The 27,499-nt window shown below is 56.2% G+C and overlaps 4 protein-coding genes across 4 annotated transcripts in view; 1 reads left to right on the forward strand and 3 right to left on the reverse strand.

Moving 5' to 3' along the window:
* The window catches only part of EIF1 (eukaryotic translation initiation factor 1), a 478,792-nt gene that overhangs the window by 305,190 nt on the left and 146,103 nt on the right, over positions 1-27,499 (forward strand). The gene's annotated exons all lie outside the window — the stretch shown is intronic.
* The window catches only part of LOC105872035 (keratin, type I cytoskeletal 14), a 133,994-nt gene that overhangs the window by 44,426 nt on the left and 62,069 nt on the right, over positions 1-27,499 (reverse strand). The window lies entirely within an intron of this gene.
* Positions 9,207-13,321, reverse strand: KRT13 (keratin 13). Its single transcript, XM_075994560.1, has 8 exons — positions 12,772-13,321; positions 11,656-11,738; positions 11,307-11,463; positions 10,958-11,119; positions 10,722-10,847; positions 10,411-10,631; positions 9,849-9,874; positions 9,207-9,517 (listed from the first exon to the last, which is right to left on the reverse strand). The coding sequence occupies exons 1-8, from the start codon at positions 13,255-13,257 to the stop codon at positions 9,456-9,458; spliced, it is 1,323 nt and encodes a 440-aa protein (XP_075850675.1). The 5' UTR covers positions 13,258-13,321; the 3' UTR covers positions 9,207-9,455.
* KRT15 (keratin 15) lies at positions 21,676-26,195 on the reverse strand. The gene is made up of 8 exons (XM_012765775.2): positions 25,571-26,195; positions 24,568-24,650; positions 24,291-24,447; positions 23,676-23,837; positions 23,461-23,586; positions 23,054-23,274; positions 22,529-22,554; positions 21,676-22,046 (listed from the first exon to the last, which is right to left on the reverse strand). The coding sequence occupies exons 1-8, from the start codon at positions 26,075-26,077 to the stop codon at positions 21,952-21,954; spliced, it is 1,377 nt and encodes a 458-aa protein (XP_012621229.2). The 5' UTR covers positions 26,078-26,195; the 3' UTR covers positions 21,676-21,951.

The raw sequence follows: 27,499 nt of genomic DNA on the forward strand, positions 1-27,499 counted from the left end.
GGCCGATACTATTCTCATTTTACTCACGTGGAAACCGGGGCTTAGAATGGTTTAGAAACTTGCTCGCGGTGAACAGGAAGCGAGTGGCAGAGCTCGGATCTGAAGCCAGGGCTCTCAGACTCCAAACCCTATGTCCCTGTCCCACTGCTTCCCCACACAACTGAGGTCAAGCCTGGGCACCCAGACTAGACAGACAAGAGATCTCAGTTCAAGTCCTGGCTCTGCCGATAATGTGCCCTGTGGTGCTGAGCACGTCACTTCGTCCCTGGGATCCTCAGTGTCCTCCTAGGAACAGCAGAGATGTCACCCTGCCCTGCCTGCTTCCCACCGCTATGACAAGGACCAAACAAGAAGAGAAGTAAAAGTATTTTGAAGCCACTGGGTACTGTAGAAGTTCTGGTTAGGCTCAGGGGACAGTCTTTGATGATGGTTTATGGCTGTGGATCACAGGCACGAGCCCTCGAATGGGGCCGTGAGGAGGAGGCCTGCCTGCCCACCTCATGCTGGCCATGGGGCATGAGGGAGTGCCCCGTCACCAACCCCCCAAACAGTCAATGGCCATATTGCTATGGAGCGTCTCCTGCCATTGTGCATGCTTGGCTCCACGGGTGGGGCTGGGGGCAGTTCCCTCCGATGCCTCAGCTTCTTAAACCTGTGACAGTAGAATCAGGAGCCCAGGGCAGCCCACTCTGACCCTCCTGGTCCCTGAACAGGTCACAGGGATGGCCGATGGCAGAGTCTTTGAACAAGGAGGAATAAGAAGAACAAAGCTAAATATCACCAGTAAGTCGAGAGAGGAGAACCAGAGAATTAAGAACCAAAAATAAACCCTGGCCCTTCTGCCTGGAAACGTGGGCTTTGCCAAGGCTTGGGCAACCTGCTCTTGCTGCTCCCACATGGATTTGGTTTGCAAGGCTGGCATTTATGGAAGCATTTATGTGCTTCTAAAGTTGTAATTTGCCAACCTCTTAAAACGCTTTATGAGCTTCTCTCTGAAATTATTCAAGGAGGATTGGTGGTGGTGAACACGCCTAGCCCAGTGCAGTGGGCACCTCGGCAAGATGCCCAAGAGCAGCTGGTGACAGTCTCCCAGGGGGTCACCTCCATGCAGCCCCTCCTGGTGTGAAAGCAGGGCCTTAGCCCTCCGGAGCAGCAGCTGCCCTGGCAACGGTTTCCTCACGCCTCCCCATCTCCCCTGCTCTCCCGCAGGGCCTGGGGTGGGAGTGTCACAGGGTTTCCCAGTCTCAGCACTACTGACACCGTGGCCGGTCATTCTTTGTTGTTTGCACTGTAAAATGTCTGACAGTATCCCCGGACTCTGCCACCCAATGCCAGTGGCAAACCCCTGCCCCAGCTGTGACAACCAAAAATTTCTACAGATATTGCCAAATGTCCCAGGGTGTCAAATGAACAGTGCCAGTTGAGAACCACTGGCCTGTCAGGACAGTGGGGTCTCTGACCTAATTTCCCCCCACTTTGTTTTCTATGACAACTAATACAGAGTCAGGCTGTCTCTGTTGGGCCCATGCGGGCACATCCTCAATACACCTGTGCCTCAACTTACCTCATTTGTGATATGGAGAGCTTGCTCTGTGACATGGGCTTTGAGGGAGGCCCTTACCAGCCCTTTGCACAGCTCTCTGTTTGGGGTCTCTGGCTGGGGGCCTTCTGACATAAATATTCTCACTTTCTACTTTTTAATTCCTGTACTGTGCGATCTGTATCTGAAGCTGACTCTAGGTTTCTCCCAGGACAACTGAATGAGTGGGGACCTGCCACTGCAGGTGGTCCCATCACTTTCACCTGAGCATCAGGAGGGCTGCTGTGGGCCAGAGAGGTTTCTCCAGGGGAAGGAATGTCCCTCCCCTGGAGCAGGTGACAAGCTAGTCAACAGGGAAGGCTTCCAGCTACCCTCAGTGCCCTGCTTTTGTCCACATCGTAGACTGCACGGCCTACAAGAGGCTTGCAGGAGGCGCAAGTGTGTGACATGATTGGAGTCTCTTTGCCTTCTAAACACCTGTGGATCTGGGGGTCTCCCTTTGCCTCCAGCACCTGCATAACCCAAGAACCCCCTTTCCCGCCACAGGCCGAGTGACAGTACTAACCCACGTCCCAGGGCTGTTCCCCAAAAGACCCCATTCAGAAGGGCAGTGTCCCAGTGACACTAGGCAGGCATCCCAGCATGTCCAGACTGAAATGGCATCACTGGCCAAGATGACCAATGACAACGGAGCCAGGGACTTGGTTTTGCAGAAGAAGGGACTGAGAGAACACAGGGCTGGCCAGCAGGACAAGGGCCCTAAGCCTGGACTCAGCCAGCCCTGGTTGAAGCTACTCAATCTCTCTGAGCTTCGTTTCCCCGAAGGTCATAATACTGTGATCACAGGATTTTGAGAGCCAAATCAAATGTGCTTGATAAATAGGACATCATTTCATAGATTTAAAGGATCAAAACTGCTCTCCGAGCCCATATCATCTGAGTCCCAGTCAAATGCTGTTCCAAGGGACAAACCACCAACCCTGGTTTAATGGGATGTTGATTCAGAAGCCAAATCCAGCTGCCCAAGAAAACACAACCCCGCAAAGAGGCAGCAGCTGGGACTGTGTTCAGAGCTGCACCAGTCCCCTCAGCTGGGATTCTCTTTCTGGCCTTTGACCCTTACTCTAAAAGCTCCCAAAAGCCTACACGCCACCTGCAAGCTGCAGTGCTGACCCCAGCTTTGAAGGACAGGGGGAGGATAGGAGATACTGCTGCAGGAACAGAAAACACCCTCAACTTTCCCAAGCCCCTGTTGAAAAGCCACCAAGTTCAAGATCAATGACTGAGTTCATGGCTCCTTCTTTGGTAAAAAGAAGTCTACACCTTCAAATGAGCTTCCATCTGAAAGACAAGGTTTTCCATGAGCAAAGACCCAAAATATCAAACCTGCATTGCCTTCCCAACTCTGAACAGTCCATTCAATGCACAAGGCACAGCCTTCCACAGTGTGCCCAAGGAGGAAATGGGTTCTCCAAGCAGGGTCTCTCCTTCCCTGCCTCTCTGGGCTTGGTTAGAATATGCCCCCCACCGCCACCACCAGCACAGGGCTCCAAAGGCAGCAGAGGAAGCAGGCTAAACGGTAGCCCTGGGGTTGCCAGAACACCTACAAATGGGCACCATAAGGTCATTCCAGAAGTCCAATGGCTCTTTCTTGGAGCAGCCTGCTGGGGTAGGCTCCATCTTTCTGGTTTTCCCCTACTTACTGCCTAATTCCTCCTTGAGGTCCATACACACAGGTTCCAGAGAATTTCCCACCCTCAGAGGCACCTAAGAAACGCTGCTCCTGAAGACCCGACCAGCACCCACCCAGGACACTGGGAGACCCACAACTGATTCTCATTTCCTCCATGCAACTGCTTTTTCCTTGTAACAAAAAATTCGTTCAAGTGAAAAAGCACTTGGGACCCCCCGGCTCCTCCCCTGAAAAGCGTGGTGCTATACATTCTGTGTTAGATAACCACATCTGTAGCTGGTGACGAAGCTCTTGCCAGCTTAGGTTGGATTCTAGCACAGACATGCAGTAACAGGTACACAGGGTTGAAGAGGGTATTACAGAAGGTAAACGAACTTATAATTAAGACATTTCTAACCACCAAAGAATCCAGGAAAGATCTTGCTCCTTCAGCTTTGATGGTGGAAGACTGAGGGCCATTCACAGACCTGGTAAGGGGAGCGTTGCCAGATTTAGCCAGTAAAACTACATGTGATATTTGGGACACATTTGTACTAAAAAGAAATTATTCGTTGTTTTATCTAGGGTTCCAATTTTACTGGTGTCCTGTGTGTTACCTGGCAGCTCTCAGTAAGGAAGCAGGGCTGGAAGAGAGCCTTGGCCAAACAAGATGCAGCCATTCCTCCCCTCTTCCCCTGGTGGACTGTCACCATGGCGGGCTCTTCTTGGGGAAAGGCATATGGGGCTTCCCTTGGAACATGGAGCCTTTCTGTAGCCTGACACTCTGCTCTCAGTGGCGGCCATTTTTGCCCTTCCAGGCCCAGAGAGCCGGACTTGGAGGCACATGGGCCAAATTGTCCTGCCTCCCATCCTGGCCACCTCAGGGACATTCCAGCCTGATTGTAGTTGCCTGCAGTAGAGTGACTCAGACCTTCCTGGACAAGATTCCGCAAGTCTTTCTCTGCTCCATTTCCAACCCCCAGCCCCAGCCCATGCCCCAAGCCTCCACCCGCCCCCTGCTGTCACTCGGCCTCGCCAGGCTGAGGACAGCCTGAACACGCATGCAGCGACCAAGGAGGCCTTGTCCCCGCTCCCTGGCTGCCCCTCCACAGTAATGGCCTGGCCCTGAGCAGTGGCTCCTCCGGAGACTCTGCGGCCCAACGAGGCTCGCAGGCCAGGATTTCTGACGCGCTGCTCTGCCCTGTCCCGAATGCCCATTAGGCCTCCACTTACCCTGATGAAGCCGTGACACCCCCACTTTACAGGGCCCGGAGTTTCTCTAGAAATCTCATCTCTCCCAAAATATAAAAACATTTTCTCTACGCCAGGGTGTGGTTCTGGCAACTGCTTGGGGCTTCAGGATCCTGCTCCAAGCTGCTTATGCTGCAGTGGATACCCAGAGAGCCACCCTGACCCCAGTCCTGAGCCGTACCTGGCAGGATACACGGAGAAGTCCAAGCTCTGCCTCCGCATCTCAGCGCCCACTGCCTCCTCGCCCGGGGCCAGCTCTCCCTGCACGGCCGCACTGACCGCCAGCTCCCATATAGAAGAGTCCACACACAGCCTCCTGTTCAGATCCACTGAGGCCCTACCTCCCCCCAACCCAGCTTTTATGGCCTGGAGCATTCCAGAGTGTCATTTCTCTCCCTGGTGTGCTTTGAGAAGCTGTGGTTTATGGAGCTGCATGGCCAGGCCCACTGAGAGAAAAGAGCCTCAGTGTCCCGTGTCCCCTGGTTCCAGTGTCATTTAACTGGACCACAAAGCCCATTTCCCAAACACCCTGTTTGGTTGGACTCAGCATCTGCATTTCCAGGGGCGGCGTGCCGTACACCTGACTCTTCCCACCGGCGACAGTGTGTCCTTAGCCATGCTCGCCCCTGCGGGTTTTACTTTCAAACTGGTCTGAGATCCTGGGATGAAAGAAGCCACAGAATCATTATGACTGTTCATAAAAACAGGCCAAAAGAGTGAATAAATACCAGCTCTGTGCCGACTTCCCCAAATGCCCACCGCCCACAGGTACCTGTGCAGGTCTCGGCAGCACCCACCCCTCCACCTGTCCCCTCCACCTGTCCCCTCCACCTGTCCCCTCCCAAACTCTGCAGGGGGGTGGAGGGATGGAGTGTGCCCAGCTCTTGCAGAGCCCCCCAGAGGAGCTGCTCAAAGGGACATGGCCTACACACCCTGCTCCACTCCAGCCACCAGCAGCCCCAGGAGCAACATCCAGAAGAGGGCAGGTCCCCAGGCGGCTCCTGAGATGCACCGACCCCATCAGGGAGGAAGGAAGGGCCCCGGCAGCTGAATGAGAGAAGCTGGAACGGTCCAAGATCAGACCCCAAAGACACACAGCCCTCCCAGGACTTTGCTTCCTAATCCTCCCGCAGGCTTCCCTTGGCTGGTCCGGTGAGAGTCCCCTTGCTAGGAAGGCCTGGCCACCCTCGTCTCATACTCTCGGTCTTCTGTGGGTCCTCAAAGGAGGACCAGAGCAGAGGGCAACAGACACCAAAGGGGCCTCAGGCCTGGAACTCTGCCCCTAGCCATGCCCTGCTGGCCAAATGCCCAGCTGCCCAACACAACGCGGGGGACTGGAGAGGGCCTGATGCTGGGGCCAGGCCTGGGCAGGACTGGGTCTGGGGACCTGCCCCCCAACCCAGTGTCCCAGCAGGTGGCCAGAGAAGCACGCATGGACCTGCTTTCTGGAGTGAGCCTGCCCCCTGCAGGACCCGGGCAGGACAGACACCCATGGAGGAGGGCAGAGCGCACTCCCCATTCACCAGGGCGGGGCCTGGCAGAGAGGGAGGGGCCTGCTGCTCAGGGCGAGGACCAGGGTGGCAGAAGCAGCCAGGACTCACACAGAGCAGCATCTCACCACCTGCGTGGAGCACCTGCTGTGTGCCAGGCTCCTCCCTCTGGGACCTGACCTGGCTCTGAGGCGCCAGGACAGCACAGGATCGTCTCATGGTTTATTCCTTTGTCCCCTGGGCACAGGGGCTGGGAGAGAGCCTCGTTTCTTCCCCACATTCCTGGAGCTGAATGCTTAACCCTTGACCAAGGGCCAGCTGCAGTCCTGGAAAGCATGTTGGAACCACAGATCCCAGATGTCCTTCAAGGTGGGTCATTCAACCAGTCTGGGCCTCAGTCTTTCCACGTGTAAAATGGGCCCAAGGATGCCAACTCATGGGATTGTAAAGATGAAATGAAATAAAAGATGAAAAGAGCTTTGTCGAGCAGGAAATGCTGGGTGCATCACTACGTTCCCTTTCCTACTGTCCCTTTATTCCGGGGTCTCTTGCACTAACACACGCTCATTCACAGACTATCGTGGGCATGGAGGTGACCCACATGCCATCGGGACAGGGCTGTTTCCTCACAGCTGCAGCGTGCAGAAGCAGCGACTCGAGCCTGGGGCGGGCGTGGCACCTAGGCCACCCCCAGGGAGGAGCAATATTTATACGTCTGCCCCCCTCTAAGGGCGGCCCCACGCAGATGATTAAGATAAAGCTGCGGCTTGTATCTGCCCTCCCCCACTCCTCCATTCAGTGCGTGGACTGGGCCCCTGTAACATCCTAGGCATGAGGATGAGGGTGACTATGAAACCATCCCTGCCCTGAAGGAACTCACAGGTCATGACCACAGGTATGGGTTACGGAGCACGCACTACATGCCAGGGACTGTTCTGAGCACTTGACTTTTATTAACCCACGAGGGAAGTAGCACTTAGCACATGAGGAAGGAGGCTCAGGAAGGCTAAGTAACTCGCCCAGGGTGCAAACAGAGTAGGTGGCAGAGCCAGGATGCAAATCAGGTCATGATGGCTCTAGAGCCTGCAGTGTGCACCTGGAGCTCTGGCAATTGCTGGGATGGCTGTCAGCACAGGGGCCCCGCTGGGAGCAGGAGGAACACCAGAGAAGGATGTTCCCTGAGCGGAGCTCTGGGGATTATCATAGTTTATCGTGGTAGGTGTCTCCTCCGTGGACTCCCTGAAGACACAGGCTGCCTTCTGTTTGCCTCCTCTTCCCCAGGATTCCATACAGCACCTGGTACACAGTGTGCACTCAGCAAACAGTTGCTGAATAAACAGGTTAACACACAAGGTTAAGAGGTGTCAGGAGTGGGAGCCAGTCCTGTTTCTCTGTGATGCCTTAGCAACCAGCACCATTCTGGGCAAGTGAACTTGAACTGAGCCCCACCTTGTTCTGCAGTGGGGGTGGGCGGGGCCTGGGGTGGTATCTGGAATGGGTGGAGGGTGGACACCTTCCTTCTGGCTTAGCAAGCTGGGCTGGGCAGGTATGAGTGACCCCCGTGTGAATAAGCCAAACACACGTAGCCCACAAATGGGCGTGGGAAAGAGAAGAAGGTAGACAGTGAATGAGGACAGTAAACCACACAGGGGGCTGCAGGGGCTACAGAGGGGAGGCCAGGGGAATGGTAAGAGTGACAGAGGAGGAGAGAGATGGCCAGGGTGCCAGAGCTCCACCTACCCTCTGGCCTCAAAGATGATGACAAAAATCCATTGGCACCTGACAGGCATTTCCCCAGTTCATTCATTCATCTCAGCCTTTATCCCCTGTGCTCCAGCCGGATGCCAGGCCCGAGAGGAAGAAGGCACCACCCTGCCCCCTTGGAGCACACCGTCAATGTGTGAGCACCTAAGTGTGCCCCATGCCAGCCAGGTGCTGTGGAAGAGGAGGTGTTCACCCCAGCCTGAACTTCGGATAAAAACCTGGTGGTCTCCAATCCAATAAACATAGGGGTGAGAGGGGGAGGAGGAAGGTCAGATCAAACTGAGGTCACTTGTTGAACAAGGGCCTCAGGGTGCCTATCCACATGGCCGGCTGCCTCCCGGAGAGCAGTTTGGATGACAAGACTTTGGGGTGGGCTGGGGAGGCCAGTGCAGGAGCCGGAGCTGGAGTTCCCAGCAATCGCCCCTGCTGAAATGCAAAACTTGGGGGCGGGGAGGGAGGCCAAGAAGGAGGCTGTGGCCACACATCCAGAGTTAGGACCAGAGAGGACATTACAGCTAAAGGAACATCCACAGTAAGGACTCGTGCAAGGGGTGAGGGAGAGAGGAGGCCAGAATGATTCCAGGGCTCCTGGCTCCAGTTTCTCGGTCCTCAAGGATGGGGACAAGGAAGGAGCTGATCTGGGAGGAGGACGGAAGCTCCTTTGCACATGGGGATTGCAGGAGGCGGGGTCTGGTGCACAGTCGGGCTCGGGGGTCTGAAGCTGAGCAGGGCGCCGCTGGAGATTCAGGTTTGGGAGTCAACGGAACAGACAGGTAATTGTAACGCTGGACAGATCCAGGATGGTCCAAGGGGACCGTGAAGAGGAAAGGGAGGAGAGGCCTATGCCAAAGTCCAGGGCATGTTGACGTAGGGAGTGAGCAGGGCACGAGGAGGCTGTACGCAAGAGCTGAGGCTCCCCAAGGGGCAGGGGACCATGCAGAGGGAACTAGGCAGAGGACAGCAGGCCATGGAGCCTGCTGATGAGCAGTTCGGAGTGGCAGGACTTTGGAGCAGGCTGGGAGGACAGCAGGACGGGATGCCTCAGGCCAAAGTGGAGCCACCAGCCTGAGGGAAGCAGGGAGGCAGCAGGTTGGAGCTGGGCCTCCTTCTCCCCAAGTCGTCACTTGACTGCCCCTTGCAGCCTCTGTACCTGTCCCCACATTTCCCACCACGTGGCTTACCTACATCCCTGCTGCTGCCTTGTCACTAGACGTCCCGCGGGACTCCTGAGCTGGCTCATGTGTTCCTGCACTGTCCTGGTGTGTTCCCTTAGTCCATGTTTGCTGGGCACCATCATCTGCCAGCTACCTGTGTCCTCCGTGTTTGTCATTGTTGCACCCATGTGCCTTGCATCCTTCTTAGATGTGCAGCTCCCCAGGCCTGTCCTTGGCTGGGTTAGCGGCTCAGCCCAACTGTGCCCACCTCTCCCCCAGCCCTAAATCAGGGCCTTAGCAGGGGCCACGCTCAGAAACCAGGCCAGAACCAAAAATACGTTTGCAAAAAGGCAGGAAACTTTATTGAATTGTCTTTTCTTTTTAGTAGAGAAGTTGAGAAACCAAGAGTAGCCATGTGGGGGAGGGAAGAGAGGGGCAGGGAGGGTCCACCAGGTGGGGCATCAGGATGGCCCTGGGAGCAAAGAGCCTGAGGCCCCCATCCTTCAGCCCCTCCCTCTCTTCTGCAGGGACATCAGCTCTCTCCTCTGGGTGCTGCAGACAGAGGGAGGGGGCGCCAGGCAGATTTAAGGCCTACGGACTTCGGAGGTGCGGACAGTCGAGCCATTAGTAGAGGTGCTGACGCTTCCTGGGAAACAGAGGAGAAAAGATGCTCAGGCTAGAGAAGACCCAGCTCAGGCCAGGTCAGGGCCCCCAGGAGGGCTCACAAACTCCTGCTTAGTCGGGTGTTATGTTGATGGGGACTCTATTGTCCCTAAAGGTGGCTCTCTCCAACACAGCCCAGTGGCTTTATGGGACAGGGCCATCTACTTAGGAAAATTGATGAGCAAATGACCACCTCCACTGCAGCCCCCTCCCTCCCTACCCCTGGGAGCCCAGCACTGCCTCCCTCCTGGCCCCACCCCTACCCCCAGGAGCGGTGAGCCCAGCCCCGCCTCCCCATGGGGCTATTTCCTTACCTCCTGCAGAGGCGAAGCCGACCATCCTAGGAGAGATGAGAGAAGCAACTGTGAGCAGAGGGTAAGCGAGAGCAGGAGCCCCTGAGTTGGACTCTCACTGAGCTGTGCCCCAGTTCAAGGGCAGCAGCACGGACTACCTGCCAGGCTGTCTGTCTGCCTGTCTCTCTGTCTGAGAGGCCTCAAGAGAAGAGATCATTGGAGCATTTGCCAGAAGCTCTGTCCTCCCTCTGGTTCACTCAGCCCCGCCCCTGAGCCCACAAGGAAGGTGCAGTCTCTGCAAATAGCCGGAAGGCAGTTAAACCACCATAGTCATAGTTTTGTTTGGCTTAGCTGAATCCAAGCTCAGTTTTTTCCAATATTAGATGTTCCCTCCACAGTCCCTATTCCTGCCCGTCCACTTCAGGGGCCTGAAACAGCAAGTTTTTAAATGTCCCCACAGCCTGATTCAAGAGATCGTCTTCAGGCTCAGACAGGGGACAGCCCCCTCTCTGACACCAGCAGTGGCTGACCTCTGAGGCCCTGCCTGCTCTGCGCTCCGCAGAGGGAGGCTGGAGCGACCTACTTGGCGTCCTGGCCCTCGAGCAGGCTGCGGTAGGTGGCGATCTCCTGCTCCAGCCGCGTCTTGATGTCCAGCAGCACCTTGTACTCCTGGTTCTGGCACTCCATCTCACTGCGCAGCTCGCTCAGCTGGGCCTCGATGCTGCTGATGAGCCCCTGGATCTGCTGCAGCTGCAGGGCGTAGCGGCACTCCGTCTCCGCCACCGAGTTCTCCAGCCCGGCTTTCTGGTGGGGCGAGAGAGGACGTTACGGGGCCAGCCAGGCCACAGGGAGACCTGGAGGGGGTGGCCACCGGGCAGGGGGCTGCAGGTGTACCATGCTCAGCTGGGACTGCAGCTCGATCTCCAGGCCCTGCAGCGTGCGCCTGAGCTCCGTGATCTCTGTCTTGCTGGTCTGGATCATGGCGGTGCTGGAAGTGACCTCCTTGGTCAGCTCTGCACTCTGGAATTCAAGCAGGAAGGAGGTGACGGAAGAGCTCAGCTAGAAGAGATGGACCAAGAGACCGTGTCTGCCTGGCACCACCTGGCTACATGGGGTGAGAGGGCCGGCACCTTGCTCTGGAACCACTCCTCCGCGTCCCGGCGGTTCTTCTCCGCCAGGGTCTCGTACTGCGCCCTCATCTCCGCCAGCACGCGGGTCAGGTCGATGCCTGGGGTGGCGTCCATCTCCACGTTGACCTGGCCGACCACCTGGTTGCTGAACTCCTTCATCTCCTGTGGGGGTGGGAAAGGAAGTGGCGTGAAGCTCCTCGTCCTCCCCCTCCTTGGCTCTGAAAGCTGGTGGAATGTTCTGGAAAGCACTCCCAGATCCTGCAGTGGGTGCTCAGCCCAGCTGCAGCAGAGGGCCCCCTTTCTCCCTGGAGGTGCCTTGGCCGATGGCAGGCCCGCGATCCCCCCTCACCTCCTCGTGGTTCTTCTTCATGTAGGCCAGCTCCTCATTCAGGCTCTCGATCTGCATCTCCAGGTCGGTCTTGGACAGGGTCAGCTCGTCCAGCACGCGGCGCAGGCCGTTGATGTCGGCCTCCACGCTCTGGCGCAGGGTCAGCTCGTTCTCATACCTGAAGTGTAAAGAAAAAAATTTTTGCAAAAGCAAAACATGAGTGACATTAGACACTTCCCCTACCTCTGCATGGGACTCCGCTACTTCTCCAAGACCTTCACTCTCGGGATGCTCCAATTCTATTGACCAGAGGAGCATTTGTCTAAGCTAAAAGCCTACTGGAAAGGGAGAATGAGGGAAACAAACTCACTTCAGCCTGAAGTCATCTGCAGCCAACCGGGCATTGTCAATCTCCAGGATGACCCGGTTGTTGTCAATGGTGGCAGCCAGGATCTACAAAATACAGAAGAAGGTGACCTCTTGTGGGGGTCCACACACCTGGGCATGAGGACTGAAAAAAACATGGCAGAACTGGTTCTCATGAGCCCCTGCCTCCTCCCTGGCCTGTGAGCTGGGACAAGGTACTTCCCTCTTCTATGCAGTGAGAGTGGGGTTGACCAGCCTGTCCCATTGCCCCAACATTCAATGTGTGGTCCTGGCAGGGAAGATCCAGGACGTGCCTTCCAGGGGAATGATGGCCAAGAACATCTTGGGTTAGTCATGTCTCGGCAGCATCAGGCCAGCAACCTCTGGGGGCCCCTGCTTGAGAGCCTCCCCCTGGAAGTCAGAAGGGACTCAGCTTGGCTGCACGTTCCATAGCAACGTCACTGGAGCAGGTGTCCCAGCTGAGCACAGGGGGAATCCAACAGCTATTCCCATCCATCCAAATCTCTTGTCCCAACTTTTATATCCCAAAGCACTTGAGCCCCACGGGACTCAACCCCAGCTGGTGGATTTCTGCTCCAACAGGCTGGTACAGAGCATGGGGGACATGCCTCTGTGGAAAGGAGCCAGGCTCAGGGCCACCCGAGACTCTGCCCCCCTCCCTCTGCCACAGTCAAGTAGGAATTACAGTTTCAATGGGTGCCCTACAAAATAAAGTTATTCCCAGAACAATGAATGAACATGTCTCCCTTTCTCTGTTGATTTTAGTCATTCTTCATAGCTTTTAAAACTGTCGTGTTTCCAAATAACTCAGAGGGTTAGGATTATAGAGATCGAGTCACTAATAACATAACTGTTTGGAAAGCAGTAAAGCTTTTTGACATGATTAATAACAACGAAAGTAAACAGTGGGACAACACGCATCTGGGAAGCTGTGGCATGAGAAAGCCCACTAAGCAGAGACTCTGCAGTAAAATATTAGAATTTTCCCTGCAAGAAGGGTGTGAATTCCATCCATGCCTGCTCCCTGGGAAGTTGCATTTCCTGGCCTCCCAGTCTCTGCCCTGCCCTAAGGACCCCTGCTTAGCTTCCAATGGCTCACCTTCTCCCGGAGCTCTTCGATGGTCTTGTAGTAGTGGCTGTAGTTGCGCTCAGGGCTGGTCGGGGCCTGCTTCTGGTACCAGTCGCGGATCTTCACCTCCAGCTCGGTGTTGGCCTCTTCCAGGGCGCGCACCTTGTCCAGGTAGGAGGCCAGGCGCTCGTTGAGGTTCTGCATGGTGATCTTCTCATTGCCGGAGAGGAGACCGCCATCGCCACCACCAAAACCCCCACCAAAGCTACCACCAAAACCTCCACCAAAGCTACCACCAAAACTCCCACCAACGCCACCTCCAAAGCCTCCACCAAAACCGCTACCAGCCCCTCCACCAAAGCCACAGCTCACGCCACCCCCATATCCCCCAGCTGAGCCCCCAGAGACAAACCGGCTTGAACAGGAAGAGACACCGCGGCCTCCTCCCAGCTGGCAAGAGCCACCCCCAAAACCACCTCCATAGCTGGCGGAGGAACTCTGCAGGCGAACGCTCATGGCGAGAGGGAGATTGAGAGCAGGTGCAGAGAGAAGCTTGGCTTGGCCTGGGCCGAGGACTGTGGCTCTTCCCTGGAGTGGATGCCTTTTATACACCCTCCGTGGGGGCTGGACGTCTTCTCTCCTCCCTTCCCCACCCTCTGACCTGGTGCCAACTGCACTTCTGATTCCCACAGCCCAGTTACCTCTGCACTCCAGGGTGGGTTGTGCCTTTTGGGGGTGGCTTTTTTCTAATCCTCAACAAAAGAGATGATTCAGAGGGGACAGCGTTCTGCCCACAATTGCCCTTTTGACAGCTGCATTCTGTTCTACCTCTCCGCTTAAGGAGCTCACTCTGCAGGCTCTCAGCCCCACCCAGTATTAGGATGGGGACCGAGCTGCGAAGGTCTGCCAAGGAGCCTCCACCAAGGGAAGGGTGGCTGCAAGGTGGCCCTGTGCTTTGCAAGCTCACCGCAGCCCTTGACCTCCCCTTTTCTCTCCTAAAACTGCTGATGATGTTCTGGATCCTCCCTAGCTCTTCATCCACTTCAGCACTCCCAACAACTCTGGTGACAGACTGCCTGGTCTTGTGGAACAAACAGCCTTGAAAGTGTTTAGCCCAAGAAAGAAACAGCTCCAAGACTATCAGAAAAATTCACAGTGACAGGGACCTTAGAGAGTCTTCAGGACACTCAAGCACAGATGGGCAAACTGAGGCATAAAAGAAGCTGCTTTGCACATTATAATAGCTGATATTCTCAGGGCTCTTACCATAGGCAGGCTCTGGGCTGAGTCCTTCACACTCACTGTCCCATTTAATCTTTGCAACAGCCCCATGCGGTGGGTCCTACTATTGTCTCTATTTCACACATGAGGAAAATGAGCCTTAAGGGTTTTAGGGCTGAAACCCACATCTGGTTGCTCATTTTAAGTATATTTTTCACACTATAGAATGTATACTGGTGTCTTTTGGCCCATGCATGGCCTGTGTAACCACCACCCAGCACATTTCCAACACTCCATAAAGCTCCTTGCACCTTTCCCAGCCAACTACCCACACCCCACCCCCTGATGTAACCACTGCCACCTCTGTCACCATAGCCCAGCTCAGAGGTTCTCAGCCAGGGTCTACTTTGCTCCCCAGGGGACATTTGACAATGTCTGAAGACATTTTGGTTGTCCAGGCATGGGGCTAAACACCCTACCAGGCACAGGACAGTCCCCACAACAAAGAATTATCAGGCCCAAAATGTCAGTAGCGTCAAGGTTGAGCTGCCCTAGATCAGTGTGACCCGTGGTTTCATCACTCCATCATGCTAACCACCTTCGCCTCACAGCGGCGTCCAGAAGGAAGGTCTTGTAATAACCTGCACGGGTCCTCGTGCCCCAGTCATGTGAGGTCTGTCTCAGCGTGTGAGAGATTGACTAAGAGGCCACATGGGAGGATGTGTCCCAGGGCCTGGAGCCAGGGTCCCTTGGGATGTGACTGAGAAACTCAAGGACTGTGTAGTGACCCTGCCAAAGAAGGCCTCACCATTTGGGCTGGAAGAAAAGGCCTTGAGGGTGCCCCTCAGAGCCCGGGGTAGAAGAAGCTTCCAGGGCTGAGATGGGAGGACCCTGGCCTGGGGCTCCCAACTCCCACTCACTGAGGGGACTGGGGTTGCTGCGATGGCTTCTCAGGAGCCGCTTTCTGGCCCACGGCAGCCACGAGGGTCTGGGGGGACCAGGCCAGGGGCTGGGGTGGCACAGACACGAGGTTATCCTGGAACCCCCTTCGCTGATTCAGCAAGACCAGAAATGAGAGGCCTGAGTCAGGGCTCTCCTGCCCTTTGTCTTCTGGGGTAGGGAGGCGGGCTGTGTCTCACCAGCGGCATCTGCAACAGGGAGAGCGAGGGGCGTCTGCCCATGCTCAACACTCCCCGCACCCACGGCAGGGCTGGGGATTCAGGCTGACCTCTGACCCTGCCCAGCCCTCCTGGCTGACCTGATGGCTCAGCTCTCTCTCTGAAAGGGGGTGATTCAGCCCAAAGCAGGAGTGCTCACGCTCTAGGCAGAGGATCAAAACTGACAGCAAGGTGATTAGTGGAACCTGCCAGGCCTGGGGTGACAATGCCCCAGTCCTCCCAGGGCTGATGAGCAGGTTCAGGCCAACGCCTCTTAGAGTAACAAAGCCGCAGATCCTCCAAAGCCCCAGTAGGACAAACATGGGTGGCCCATGTCATGCCTCCCCTCTCGGGGTCAGGGCACGGCCCTGCCCCTCTGCACAAGGACTCGTGGTGCCTTGACATAGGAAAGCCAGGGCCCACCGGGCTGGGGACCCAGGGCCCACAGGGCTAGGGGACACATGCCAGGCCCTCCTGGAGGAAGTGGGCAGAGACCCATCCAGGGACACAGCTCCCCTCCCCCATCCCCGGTCCTAGTGGAGGCAGGACAGCTGGAGCCAGGCTTGGCTTGGGCTTGGGCTTTCTGCTTTGCTTTTTGGCAAAATATCACCAAATGACGGCAATCTCTCCCCAGTAACATTTCAAGGAAGGCAATGGGAAGCCTGCAAACCAAGCAGTGCTTACCACATTGTCCTTGAGTCTCGCAACCACAGGAGTGGTTTTTATTAGCCCCATTTTATAGATGAGGCAGCTGAGGTTCAGGGAGGGCAAGTCACTTGCCCGAGGACACCATGAAGTCAAGATGTGCATCTGGCCTTTGGATCTCTCTACCCCGATGGTATCTTGGCAGCCTTGCCAAGAACTCAGACGTATGATCTCTGAATGTTCCTAAAACCCTTGGAATTTCCTTGAGTAACAGGGATGCTAGGAGCATCTTTTGTTCTAACCCTTGTTCTTTGAGCCCAGTTTCTGACACAGAACTTTCTATCTCTCGGAATCCCCTGGTGATTGGAGCATCTCCTGTTCTAATGAGGTGATGCTTGGTGGGGTCCAGGTGGGGAGCTGGTCACCAGAAATACTGTCAGCCACAGCCCCCTCCTACAGGAAGGGGAGAGGGGCTGGACACGGAGTTAATAATTGATTAACATGCTTATGTGATGAAGCCTCCATTCAAGTCCCTGAACTAGGGTGTTCAGAGAGCCTTGTGTTGGTGAACGAGAACACATCCATGTGCCAGGAGGGTGGCGCACCCCAGCACCACGGGAATAGAAGCCCCTACACTCGGGACCCTTCTTGCCCTGTGCATCTCTTCATCTGCCTGTCATCTGCATTCTTTAAAATACCCTTTGTAATAAATTGGTAACAGTAAGTACCCTGCTCTCCTGGGTTCTGTAAGCTGCTCTATCAAATCATCAAATGCAAAAAGGGAGTCATGGGAACCTGTGGTTTGTAGCCAAGTCAGACAGAAACGGCTGGTAACCTGGGGACCTGCTACTTGTGACAGGCATCCCAAGTGAGGGGCAGTCTTGTGGGACTGAGCCCTTCGTCTGTGGGGTCTGTGCTAACTCCAGGTAGTGTCAGAAGTGAATTGACTTGTAGGATACACAGCTGGTGTCGGAGAATTGCTTGGTGCCGGGTCACAGAAATGGTCTGTGTTGAGTATGAGCGTAGGTAAGAAGGAAAAGCAGTTTCTTTCTCCTATATTCACATTCTGAACATGTTAAGAGATAGCAAAGATAACACTAGCTAACGTTTATTGAAGACTATGTTAAACACTCCACATGCATGAGCTCAACTGGTCCTCAAAACAACTCCACTGTTTTTGTCATACTCTTTTTTCAGGTGAGGAAACTGAGGCCCAGAGAGGTTAAACACATTGCCCAAACCAGGAAGTGCGATTGTGTCCATGGTGAACCCCTTTCGGGCCAGCGTGAGCACCACCCCAGGCAAGCAAGGACACCCTCCGGCCTCTCCCTTTCTCAGGCCAACCTATTACCCCCAGCGGGGCCAGCGCATGGTCCTGCCAGCTGCAGCGGTGAAACCTGCTCAGCCGTGCCATGACAGGGCAGCTGGTCTACCGTCTGTCCCTGGTCTGAGCTCCAAGGCTCAGGGGCCTGTGGAAGTGCTTGCTCAGCACAGAATTATTGCAGAAACTTTTCCATCCAACTACCATCACATGTGTGGAAACTGAGGCCCAGAATGCTGAGGCCCAGGACAGTGGGAACTGAAAGAAAAAATTGCATGGATTTCCAGCTCTGCTGCCAAATCACCGTGGGCCTCACACTGACCTGCTTTCTAAGTTTCCTCCAGCAAGCTGCCTTTCTGAGCCTCTGGTTCATCTGCAGAGCTCAGGCCTAAACCCCGTGCCCCAGATCCTCACCCAGAACTCCTTGCTTGAATCAGACACCGCCCTTTCTCCCTCTCTCTTGGGACTCCAATGGCCCCGAGCCCAGGACGGCTGACTCACCACCCAAAGGGTCTCGAGGCTCCCCCACAGGGGAGGGGCCTCTCCTCAAAGGCAACCTGTCCCCAGACAGTCACCCCAGGCCCTCTGGGCAGCTCCCCCATCCTCGGAGATGCCTGCTTGGCATTACTCAGAAGTCCTTGCAGACATGCCTCAGTGCCTCAGGCCCTTGTATTTCTATAGCGCCCAGCTTTCTAAAGTCCCTTTGATACCACCCGGACTTCCCAGAAACTCAGCTAAGTCAGCAAAGCCTTCGGACAAGGTAGACCAGAGTTTCAACCCTCTATCTGCAACCGACTAGCTGTGTGACCTCAGGAAAGTCACTCAACCTCTCAGTGCCTCTTTGGCCAACACTGGAGAATGGGCATGAGGTGAGTTAGTATTTGAGGCTTCTCGAATCCCTGAGATGTGGGAGGCGCTGGGCAGGCGGAAGGTTGCCATGGACTCCCTTCTACAAATGAGGAAATGAAGTCACGCATGGCGAGTGACCTGTCTGAGAATTCTTCCGAGCCTCCACCCAGCACTGACACGTTTCTTTGCTCACAGCAACCGAACAAATGGCAGTTGGTGGCATTCCTATTTTATTTCTCCCACTCCATCTCAGGGTCCCTGAGGATGGGATCTTTGTCAAATATATCTCTAGACACTGCTCCTGGCATAGGAAAGCCCTTGACACATGCCTGAGAAGCTGTTTCGGGAATACTTTGGGTGGGAAGGAAGGGCAAATGAGAGTGGAGTCACCCCAGCTCCAAATCTCATTGTCTCCTGTGCTGCCAGCTGTCACCAGGTGGGCACACTCCCAAGATGCTGATGAACATCCAAAGCCATGTCCAAGCAGGGGAAAGCAAAGGAGAGGCAAGTTCATGCTTTAATTTTACAAATACATATTCAGCGCCCACGCTGAGGGTTCAGCAGTGAATATAGTGAACACAGTCCCTGTTGTCACAGATCTTACAGTCCAGCCTCCCCCTGAAGTCCCGAATACAGAGCATCTCATAGAGATCTTAGAATCCTCTCATCCAGCCGGACTCCCAATTTAGGGATGGAGAAACTGAGACCCAGAGAGAGGCAGGGACCAGCCACTGTCCTCAGGGAGACAGTGGCAGGCATATCCCATGCCTACTCTGGGAAGCCCAGCCTGAGCACAGGACACACCCAAGGTCCTAATCTCTAATCCCAAGGCCACCTCTCTCTGTGGGGAGCAGGGTGGGGACATCACCTGCTGCCTACTTCCCCATTGGCTGACAATCAAGCCTGAGCTCAGCCCAGAGCAGTCGGAAGGTGCACCGCCTCTGCCCCTAGACTACTTAAGGGCTTAGCGGGGCATAAGCCATCCCTGGGGACAGATGCCTCACTCCAGGTTCAGGCTGGGGACAGGATTTGGCAAGTTCCAAGGATTTCTCTGACATCCCCTCCTTGAATCCCAGGAAAGCAGAAATAGGCACTCCAGGGAGACAGAAACAGATGGCCCTGCTACCCCCCAACGCAGGGTCTGGCCCCAAGAGACGGCACACTGGATGTGGCTCATGGGCTGAGTGTCACCTTGCCTCTCTGCTCCTTTTACAAAGGTTACTATTTTTGGAAACTAAAAGCTGAGAAAACCCTTTGCTGGCTGCTTGGAAGGCCTGAGACCTCTCGACAGAGTCCCAAAGGCCAGAAGCAGCAGCCGGGCCACTAGCTGCAACTGCCAGGGGCCAAAGGGGGCTTGGGAATGAGCCTGCGTGTTCCCAGGGGGACAAGGCAGCTGGCAATAGGGGCTTCAGTGTGAGCTTAAGCCACAGCCAGTTTAGAGGCGAGGACAATCTTTCTGGCACTAGTGGCTGTATTACATCTGAAGAGGCTGCCCACGGAGGAGAAGACATGGGCTTTACATTAGTGCACACTCTTTTTTTTTTTTTTTTTTGAGACAGAGTCTCACTTTTGTTGCCCTGGCTAGAGTGAGTGCCATGGCATCAGCCTAGCTCACAGCAACCTCAAACTCCTGGGCTCAAGCGATCCTCCTGCCTCAGCCTCCCAAGTAGCTGGGACTACAGGCATGCACCACCATGCCTGGCTAATTTTTTGTATATATATTTTTAGTTGGTCAATTAATTTCTTTCCATTTTTAGTAGAGACAGGGTCTCGCTCAGGATGTTTTCGAACTCCCAACCTCGAGCAATCCGCCCGCCTCGGCCTCCCAGAGTGCTAGGATTACAGGCGTGAGCCACCGCGCCCGGCCTTTAGCGCACACTCTTAAGAACAGTGTCTCTGCTTCTGTCACCTCATGATGTCGGGGGAAAGCAAGGGCCTGGGATCAGAGAGACCAGCCCCATTCCCTGGCTTATGACCTCATTCAAGTCACTTAACTTCCCTGGGCCTCAGTTTCCTCTTCTGGAACTGACGTCACAGAGCTGTGGGGAGTCAGTGAAGTGCAGCCAGGGAAGGCCCTGTCCATCTCCTTCCTCCAGCCCCCGGGAAGCCCAGCCTCCCTGTGTTGTCAGGATTCTTGATTAAATCTGTCCCAGGAAGAGCAGGCATCACCTTCTCTCCAGCCCAGGCTGGTGGGGAGGGACTGTGCCCAGCAAGACACCTGAGGACCCTCTCGGAGGCTTGGCTCTTCCCTCAAAAGATCTGTCCGAAGAACAGAGACACCTCCAGCCTGCCCGCCCTTCCCAGTGGGACTAAGAAACCAGTTTTCCCTCCCTGCCCCGATCCTCACCCCAGGGCCTGCGCCAGCCCAGCCTCCGCCAGCCCAGCCTCCGCACCCCACCCAGAGTTCGCTTCCTCTTCCTCATTTCCTCCTTCTGCTCAGGGCAATAAATCCCAGAGCTCGGATAAACCAGCCCCAGACCAGAGGCAACAAACCAGGTGTGCTCCGGACGCTGCTGCTCTAACAGGCCTGGGGGGGGGGGGGTGGACACACGGAGAGCAGGGGTGGGATTTGGGTCGAGGAGGGCCAGAGGGGGTGGCATTGCTTTGAACTTAAACTTGGGAAAATCGGGGAGGGTGGCTTCAGGGGCATGGGACCAGCTTTGCAGGGGATAGAGGTGGAAGTCGAGAGTGCCCGGCTGGAAAGGAGGGAAAGCCAAGAAGCACCTGTGGTGAGGGCCAGAAGTAAGGAGGGTCCTGGCAACAGGCTGTGAACTGGGGTCCCAGAGCAAGCTCCAGTCTTGGGGTCCCCAGGCCCAGCCCTGCCTGGAACCATCCACCCATGAGGCCCAAGCAAGTCATTCCTCTCTCTGACTTCAGTGTCCTCATCTCTAAGATGGGAACAATAAATCCTGACCGCCTACAGTGGTGAGGATTAAATGAGACACATGGGTGAGTGTGCCTAACGCCGTGCCAGCCTCACAGTGTGGAGCCAATGCAATCAGCGCAGTCGGTCACTTAGGAATGATCACTAGAAGCATCGAGTGTTGTGCTGGGTGCACTAACTGCCCTGGGGAGTCCCCCACTCCCACTTCCCCGGTCACCCCATGGGACAGCCAGAAGAGCAGTCACCTGAGCAGCACCGGGTTTGTTTCAGGCACCGGCACCCTGAGCACCCCGAAGAATGAATTATGGCCATGCAGGGAAGAGGCCAAAGTGGAGGGACATGTCAGCACGTGGACCCTGGGGCTCCTCAGAGGTCAGAGGCCAACCTGGACCCCCCCATCAAGAAAAAAGAGACACACTACCAAAAGATATTTACAAAAACAAAGGCAATTCCTTGTTGTTGTTGTTTTGTTTTGGTTTTTTTTTGAGGCAAAGGAAAAAGAAGTTTATCACTTTGCTAGAGAAGTAGAAGGACGGTGACTTCTGTCTGAAAAATGCTGTCATCCTAATAATAAGCAGAACTACAGCGTTTTTAAAGGGTGGGCTCTCGGCATCAGGCAATTGCTGTTCTTCTGCAGCTGATGACCCTGATCATCCCATCTTTGCTGTCCCACCTCTGCTGAAGACAGTCCTGTGACCTCCACCTGGGACCTCCCTCCCCAGGTCCTGGCTAAGCCATCTCCTGTAACACAAATAACAGAAGACTCACCCTGCCTCTCCCAACCGCTGGCCTGAGGCAGGGATGCAGGTTTTCGCTCTCAAAAAGGAATGGAGGATGGTTCAAAGAAACAGGAAATATTTTTGAGGAAAGGCAATTTTTTATTGCATGAACCGACACCACACAAATGAACTGGTTACACAATTCAGCTGCTTCTGCTGGGAAAGGGTAGAGGGGAGGAAGGGCGAGCATGCAAAGCCCCCAACGAGGAGAGGGAGGGACTCTCTTCAGCTGGTCACTCTCTGAAGGCACAAACTGGAGTCTCCTTGTCCAGCCCCTCTGGCTGGTCCTCCTCTCAGCCTCGGTAGGGTGAGGGTGGCAAGGGACGTTTCCCCTGCCCTGGGCACTTAGATTTCTCACTGGTGGGAAGAAAACTTCTTTCCATCCACCGTCTCCTCTATTTTGATGTGCAAATTGCCGCTGCTGCTGCTGCCACCACTTCCCAAAGCAGCTACGGAAAAAAAGGGCAAGCTATAGCGTGGGGGAACCACCCCTTCCTTAGCTGGGCTCTGGCAAAACTGGCCAGCACCCCTGAGAATGGCCACTGCTCAGTCCTTCAAGAGCTGCCAGGGGGTCTGGTATTGAATTACTCATCAAAGAGATGGGCAGTGGCCACGGCAGGCATGCCCGGCAGGGAGCGAGAACAAGGAGTAGCCATGGGCATCTTACCAGAAGTGCACGCAGATCGGGCCTGGGGGAGAGACATGCCCTGCACAGAGCCTGCTCAGCCTGGAAGTTTCCTAATAAATCTCCAACCCCAACCTACCCGGGGCCAATAGAGTGTCCCACTGGGGAAGGGATATCGACTGGAATGGGAGTGTCCCTGCCTCACTGGGAAGTTTGATCTCTTTCTCCTTCCCCATCTCCAAGGGGAGTGGTGGCTCCAACAGCTCCCCACCGCCACCCCACACCAGAAGAGTGAAGCTGTCCTACCTGCTGAGATGCCAACGCCAGCCATCCTGAAAGAGACGGGGAAGCAGATGTTGGCAAAGGGCACAAGCTCAGGTGTCCCTAGGAGCTCACATGGAAGTGAAGCAGCCCTCTCCCACCCACTCCAACACCACCCCCACATCCCGCCCTAACCCCACACTCTGGAAGCTGGGACACCCTGCTACCCTGACACCCATCCAGGCCTGCTACGCCCGAGTAGAAAGATTCTGATCTACAAGAACGCACAATCTACTTCATGCAGAGAATGGAACGAGCATTAGATCTTACAGGCCACTAGCCCAACCCCGGCCATCACAGAAGCAACGCAGGACCAGACAGGTGAAGTGACCTGCCCAAGGCAAGAGCCAAAGACCAGAGCACAGAGTCCAGACCCTCACTCCTTGTTCAGTTCTCTTTTTCTTGTCCCTCAAAGACACTTGGGGACACCCTGCAATCCCCTTAGGGTGACCTTGTGCCCCAGCCACACCAAGACCGTCCTCTTCCCTCCCCCTGTGCCCATGCGCCTACTTGGCGTCCTGGCCCTCGAGCAGGCTGCGGTAGGTGGCGATTTCCTGCTCCAGGCGGGTCTTGATGTCCAGCAGCACCTTGTACTCCTGGTTCTGAGCCTCCATCTCGCAGCGCAGCTCGCTCAGCTGGGCCTCCAGGCCGCCGATGAGCCCCTGGATCTGCTGCAGCTGCGTGGCATAGCGGCACTCCGTCTCCGCCAGCGAGGTCTCCAGCCCGGCTTTCTGGTGGGGCGACAGATGCACAGACACATCAGGCTGGAGAGGACCCCGCCGAGGCCATGGGGGGAGGAGGGATTGAACGGAGGTCAGGGAACCACCCCTGAGGGGGCTTGAGAACTCCAAAGTGTAACCAGCTGCGGATGGCTGGAGCATCGTCACCCGCGAGGCTGGGGTGGGGCGGGGCCGTACCATGCTGAGCTGGGACTGCAGCTCGATCTCCAGCCCCTGCAGGGTGCGTCTCAGGTCTGTGATCTCCGTCTTGCTGGTCTGGATCATTTCCGTGCTGGAGGCCACCTCCTTGTTCAGCTCCTCGGTCTGCAGGTCCCACACAAGAGTAATGAGCCCTGACCTCCTCGCACACTCAGGGGGTGGGGCAGGCGGGGCGGGCAGGAGGTCAGGACAACCTTGCTGAAGAACCAGGCCTCTGCTTCGCGGCGGTTCTTCTCGGCCATGGCCTCGTACTGCTCCCTCATCTCCGCCAGCGCGCGGGTCAGGTCCACACCCGGTGCTGCGTCCATCTCCACGTTGACCTGGCCAGCCAGCTGGCTGCCGAACTCCTTCATCTCCTGCAGTGTGGGAGGAACCGTTTGGAGACAGAGAGCAGAAGACAGCCCAGAGTGGGGCCCTGAGTGTGAATCCTGTCTCTGTCCCTAACTCATACAGTGAACTTGGCACACACACCCCCAGCCAACCTGTGCTCCCCATTGCACATGGAAAGCTCTGATCACACGGGTGCCTCAGCTCCGGGACCTTTCGTCTGCTCCAGGTCCTGCCAAGGAAAGACCCGAGACAGCCAGGCCCTGGCGTGAGCTCACCAAACTGATCAGGAAGGCCGCAGTTCACACTGGCCACCTGGCTTGGCTGTGGGTCTCGCCTCCAGAGGACAGTGTCCCTTCCTCTCCACGGGACCCCTGGTTTTGGTGGTGATGCATTTCTGAACCACCAGCTCCTAGCCAGCCATGAGGAGGCACCAGCAGCCCCATGGCCTCCCACCAGCCCCAGCGCCTCCCCGCCCTCACCTCCTCGTGGTTCTTCTTCAGGTAGGCCAGCTCCTCGTTCAGGCTCTCGATCTGCATCTCCAGGTCGGTCCTGGCCAGGGTCAGCTCGTCCAGCACGCGGCGCAGGCCGTTGATGTCGGCCTCCACGCTCTGGCGCAGGGCCAGCTCGTTCTCATACCTGGGAAGAAAGAGGGAGCCCAAAGTGAGGGGGGTGAGGGGCCTGGGCTGCCTGAGTCCAGGGAGAGCACAGCCAGGGAAGGGGCCAACACAGGAAGGGGAGAGGGAGGAGGGCACGCACTTGAGCCTAAAGTCATCCGCAGCCAGCCTGGCGTTGTCAATCTCCAGGATGACTCGAGAGTTGTCGATGGTGGCCGCCAGGATCTGCAGGAGACTGGGAGTTGGTGCCAGGAAGACTCCTCCCTCTGCCCCGCCACTCTCTGCTCTGCACCCAAGGCGGGCCCCTCAGCAACAATCTCCCCTCTGACACTGCCCGCAGGGCCGAGGGCAGGCAGAGCCCAGCTCACCTGGCGTGCCCATTACTTGCTCTGCCCCCATGCCATGGTCCCTGGGTCACCTGAGGGGTTGCCCTGCCTGTCTGCAGGGCATGAAGGGCCAGGGAGGCAGCACTGGCTGGAATCTCCTGTGGGGACTGGCTGCCCCAGTGTGGGATGGGGCACATTTGGCTGTGACAATAGACCCCTCGGGATGCTCTACCAGCCCTAGCTCTGGACTACTTGGTGGCTGCCTCCTGCACACCTCGGACACAGCTATGGATCTACAGAATGTCCCAGCCAGTGGGAACCCGAAGGGCAGCTAAAAAGGCATTTTACAGATGAAGAACCCAGTCCTGGGGAGGAAAATGGTGAGTGAGTGGGGAGCAGAAGCTGTAATGAGCGCACAGATCTCCTAAGCCCCAACAGTGCTTTTGGCACTAAAGACACCCTCATAGGGCAAGGCAAGAGGTCCTGGCACTTCAGGCTCTTGCCAGAGAGGTAAAGAAGCACTTTACGCAGAGCCCTGCACTGGGTGAGGAGGGCAGATGGCTCTTTGCATGTGCCCCACCTGTGCCCTGTTGGTCCTAAGATTCCCAACACCCCTCCCCTGGCACTGCCAAGTTGAGCAGATTTGCGCCACAGCTGCACCTGGAAAGCAGGTGCATTCCAAGTTTGCCGGGGTTACACACCAGACAGTCACTGCCTGGGCAGGAAAGCATTTCCCCGACTCGGCAGTAGCACTGCCCTTAGAGATGTCCGCAGGGCGTCAGCCACCTGCTCCCCTGTCTCCGATGTCGGAGGACTTACCTTGTCCCGGAGCTCTTCCATGGTCTTGAAGTAGTGGCTGTAGTCGCGCTCGGGGCTGGTTGGGGCCTGCTTCTGGTACCAGTCGCGGATCTTCACCTCCAGCTCGGTGTTGGCCTCCTCCAGGGCACGCACCTTGTCCAGGTAGGAGGCCAGGCGGTCGTTGAGGTTCTGCATGGTGGCCTTCTCGTTGCCGGAGAGGAGACCGCCATCGCCACCACCAAAACCCCCACCAAAGCTACCACCAAAACCCCCACCAACACCACCCCCAAAGCCTCCACCAAAACCACTACCAGCCCCTCCACCAAAGCCACAGCTCATGCCACCCCCGTAGCCCCCTCCTGACCCCGAAGAGACAAACCTAGCAGAAGAAGCTGAGATACTTCGGCTTCCACCTCCCCCATAGAGATTCCCGCCACCAAAGCCGCCTCCCCCAGCCCAGAGGGAACCCCCTCTGTGAGAGCCCCCACCAAAGGTGGAGGAAGAAGATTGCAGAAATGTGGTGGTCATGGCCAGGTAGCCGGCGTCTGAGTTCTCAGCAAGCACAAGAGACGCTGGCAGGGAGGTGCCGGGCTGGGCTGAAACAGAGAGCAGCGCCTGTCACCCCCTAGCTGGGGCTCCTTATATACCCCTCCGAGGGGCCCGTGGGACCTCGTCTCCTCCCACAAAGTGAAGCCAACTCCTCTACCTTCCTGACAAACACAGCTGCCTGCACACCTCAACGTGGCTCGTGTGAAGTTTTTCTTTTATTTTTTTTCTAATGCAACAAAAGAGATGATTCAGAATTAATGGTGCTTTGCCCCGGGCCATAGTTTTAACACTTGGATTACAGGTTCATCTCTCCACTCCAGGAGAAAAGAGGGAGTAGCAGGGAGCAAACCCTATTCACAGCACGGCCACCAAACCTTTGCCTGAACAGTTAGAACAGCCCGGCCATCCAGACCTCCCCCTGCCCCCAGTCTAGGACCCTTGCCCATGGGCTCGATTATTGCTTTGTGTCTCCAGCTCAAATTGCCTGTGTGTGAGCCTGCAGGGCTTGGAATGCACGTCCCACAGGGACAGGCTGGGGACAGGAGAGGGGGTCTTGAATCAAGTTCCAGCTAAGGTGACCAGAGGTGCCAGCATCTGTCCCTTCCCTGGTGCCACAGATGGCCTCTCCTCCTCTCACCTCTGCTCCACCCCACCACCCAAACCCCCTCCTGTTTCTCTAGCCCGTGGCCCTGGCACCCTCACAAAAGCCCAGCGGGCTCAGCACTGACAAGGGGCTGATTGATGATCCTGCCACCTGCCAACTGCACATGTCGCTGAACCCTTGCTTGCTCCTGGGACACGTTGGGGCAGACCTCTGCCGATAAGGCTGGGGCAGGTTCCAGAAAGCCCCTGCCTTCTCCAGGGAGAGACAAGTCGCTGCTTAGCAGGACCAGATTAACCCCCATTTGTCCTGTCGAGTGCTGCACGCTGGGGAGGGGCAGATCCAGAAGGCTCTATGTGCCTGAACGTTGGGAGAAAGGAGGAGCGTTGTGGAAAGGGAGGAGATAGGAGGCCTGGCCACCAGGCTGGAAGCCACCAGAGGTCTTGAAGGCCAGGGCACCACTTCCCACCGAGGCCAGAGAGGGGTGTCGCACACTAAGAAGAGCCCTTTCCTCTGCCCCGCCAGCTCAGGGGCCCCACTCTCCAGGGACATCTGATACCTGCGGGCAGTGACACTTGGAGGCCTGGCCCAGCCCTCTGGACCTGGCTCCAGCGCTTACAGAAAGCCAAGGGCCGGAGAGTCAGGAGGAAGCTTCCTGGTTGTGGCACAGTGAAGTGGACAGGACTCGGGGCTCCCTCAGGCCTGGGTTCTAAATCCTGACTCTGTCAATAATGCTGTGAGATCTTGGACGTTTTGCTTTTCAAGCCTGTTTCCTTGCAGCCAAGAGCACTCTCAGTTCT

The sequence above is a fragment of the Microcebus murinus genome, chromosome 18, assembly GCF_040939455.1.
Source record: "Microcebus murinus isolate Inina chromosome 18, M.murinus_Inina_mat1.0, whole genome shotgun sequence".
Lineage (NCBI taxonomy): Eukaryota > Metazoa > Chordata > Mammalia > Primates > Cheirogaleidae > Microcebus > Microcebus murinus.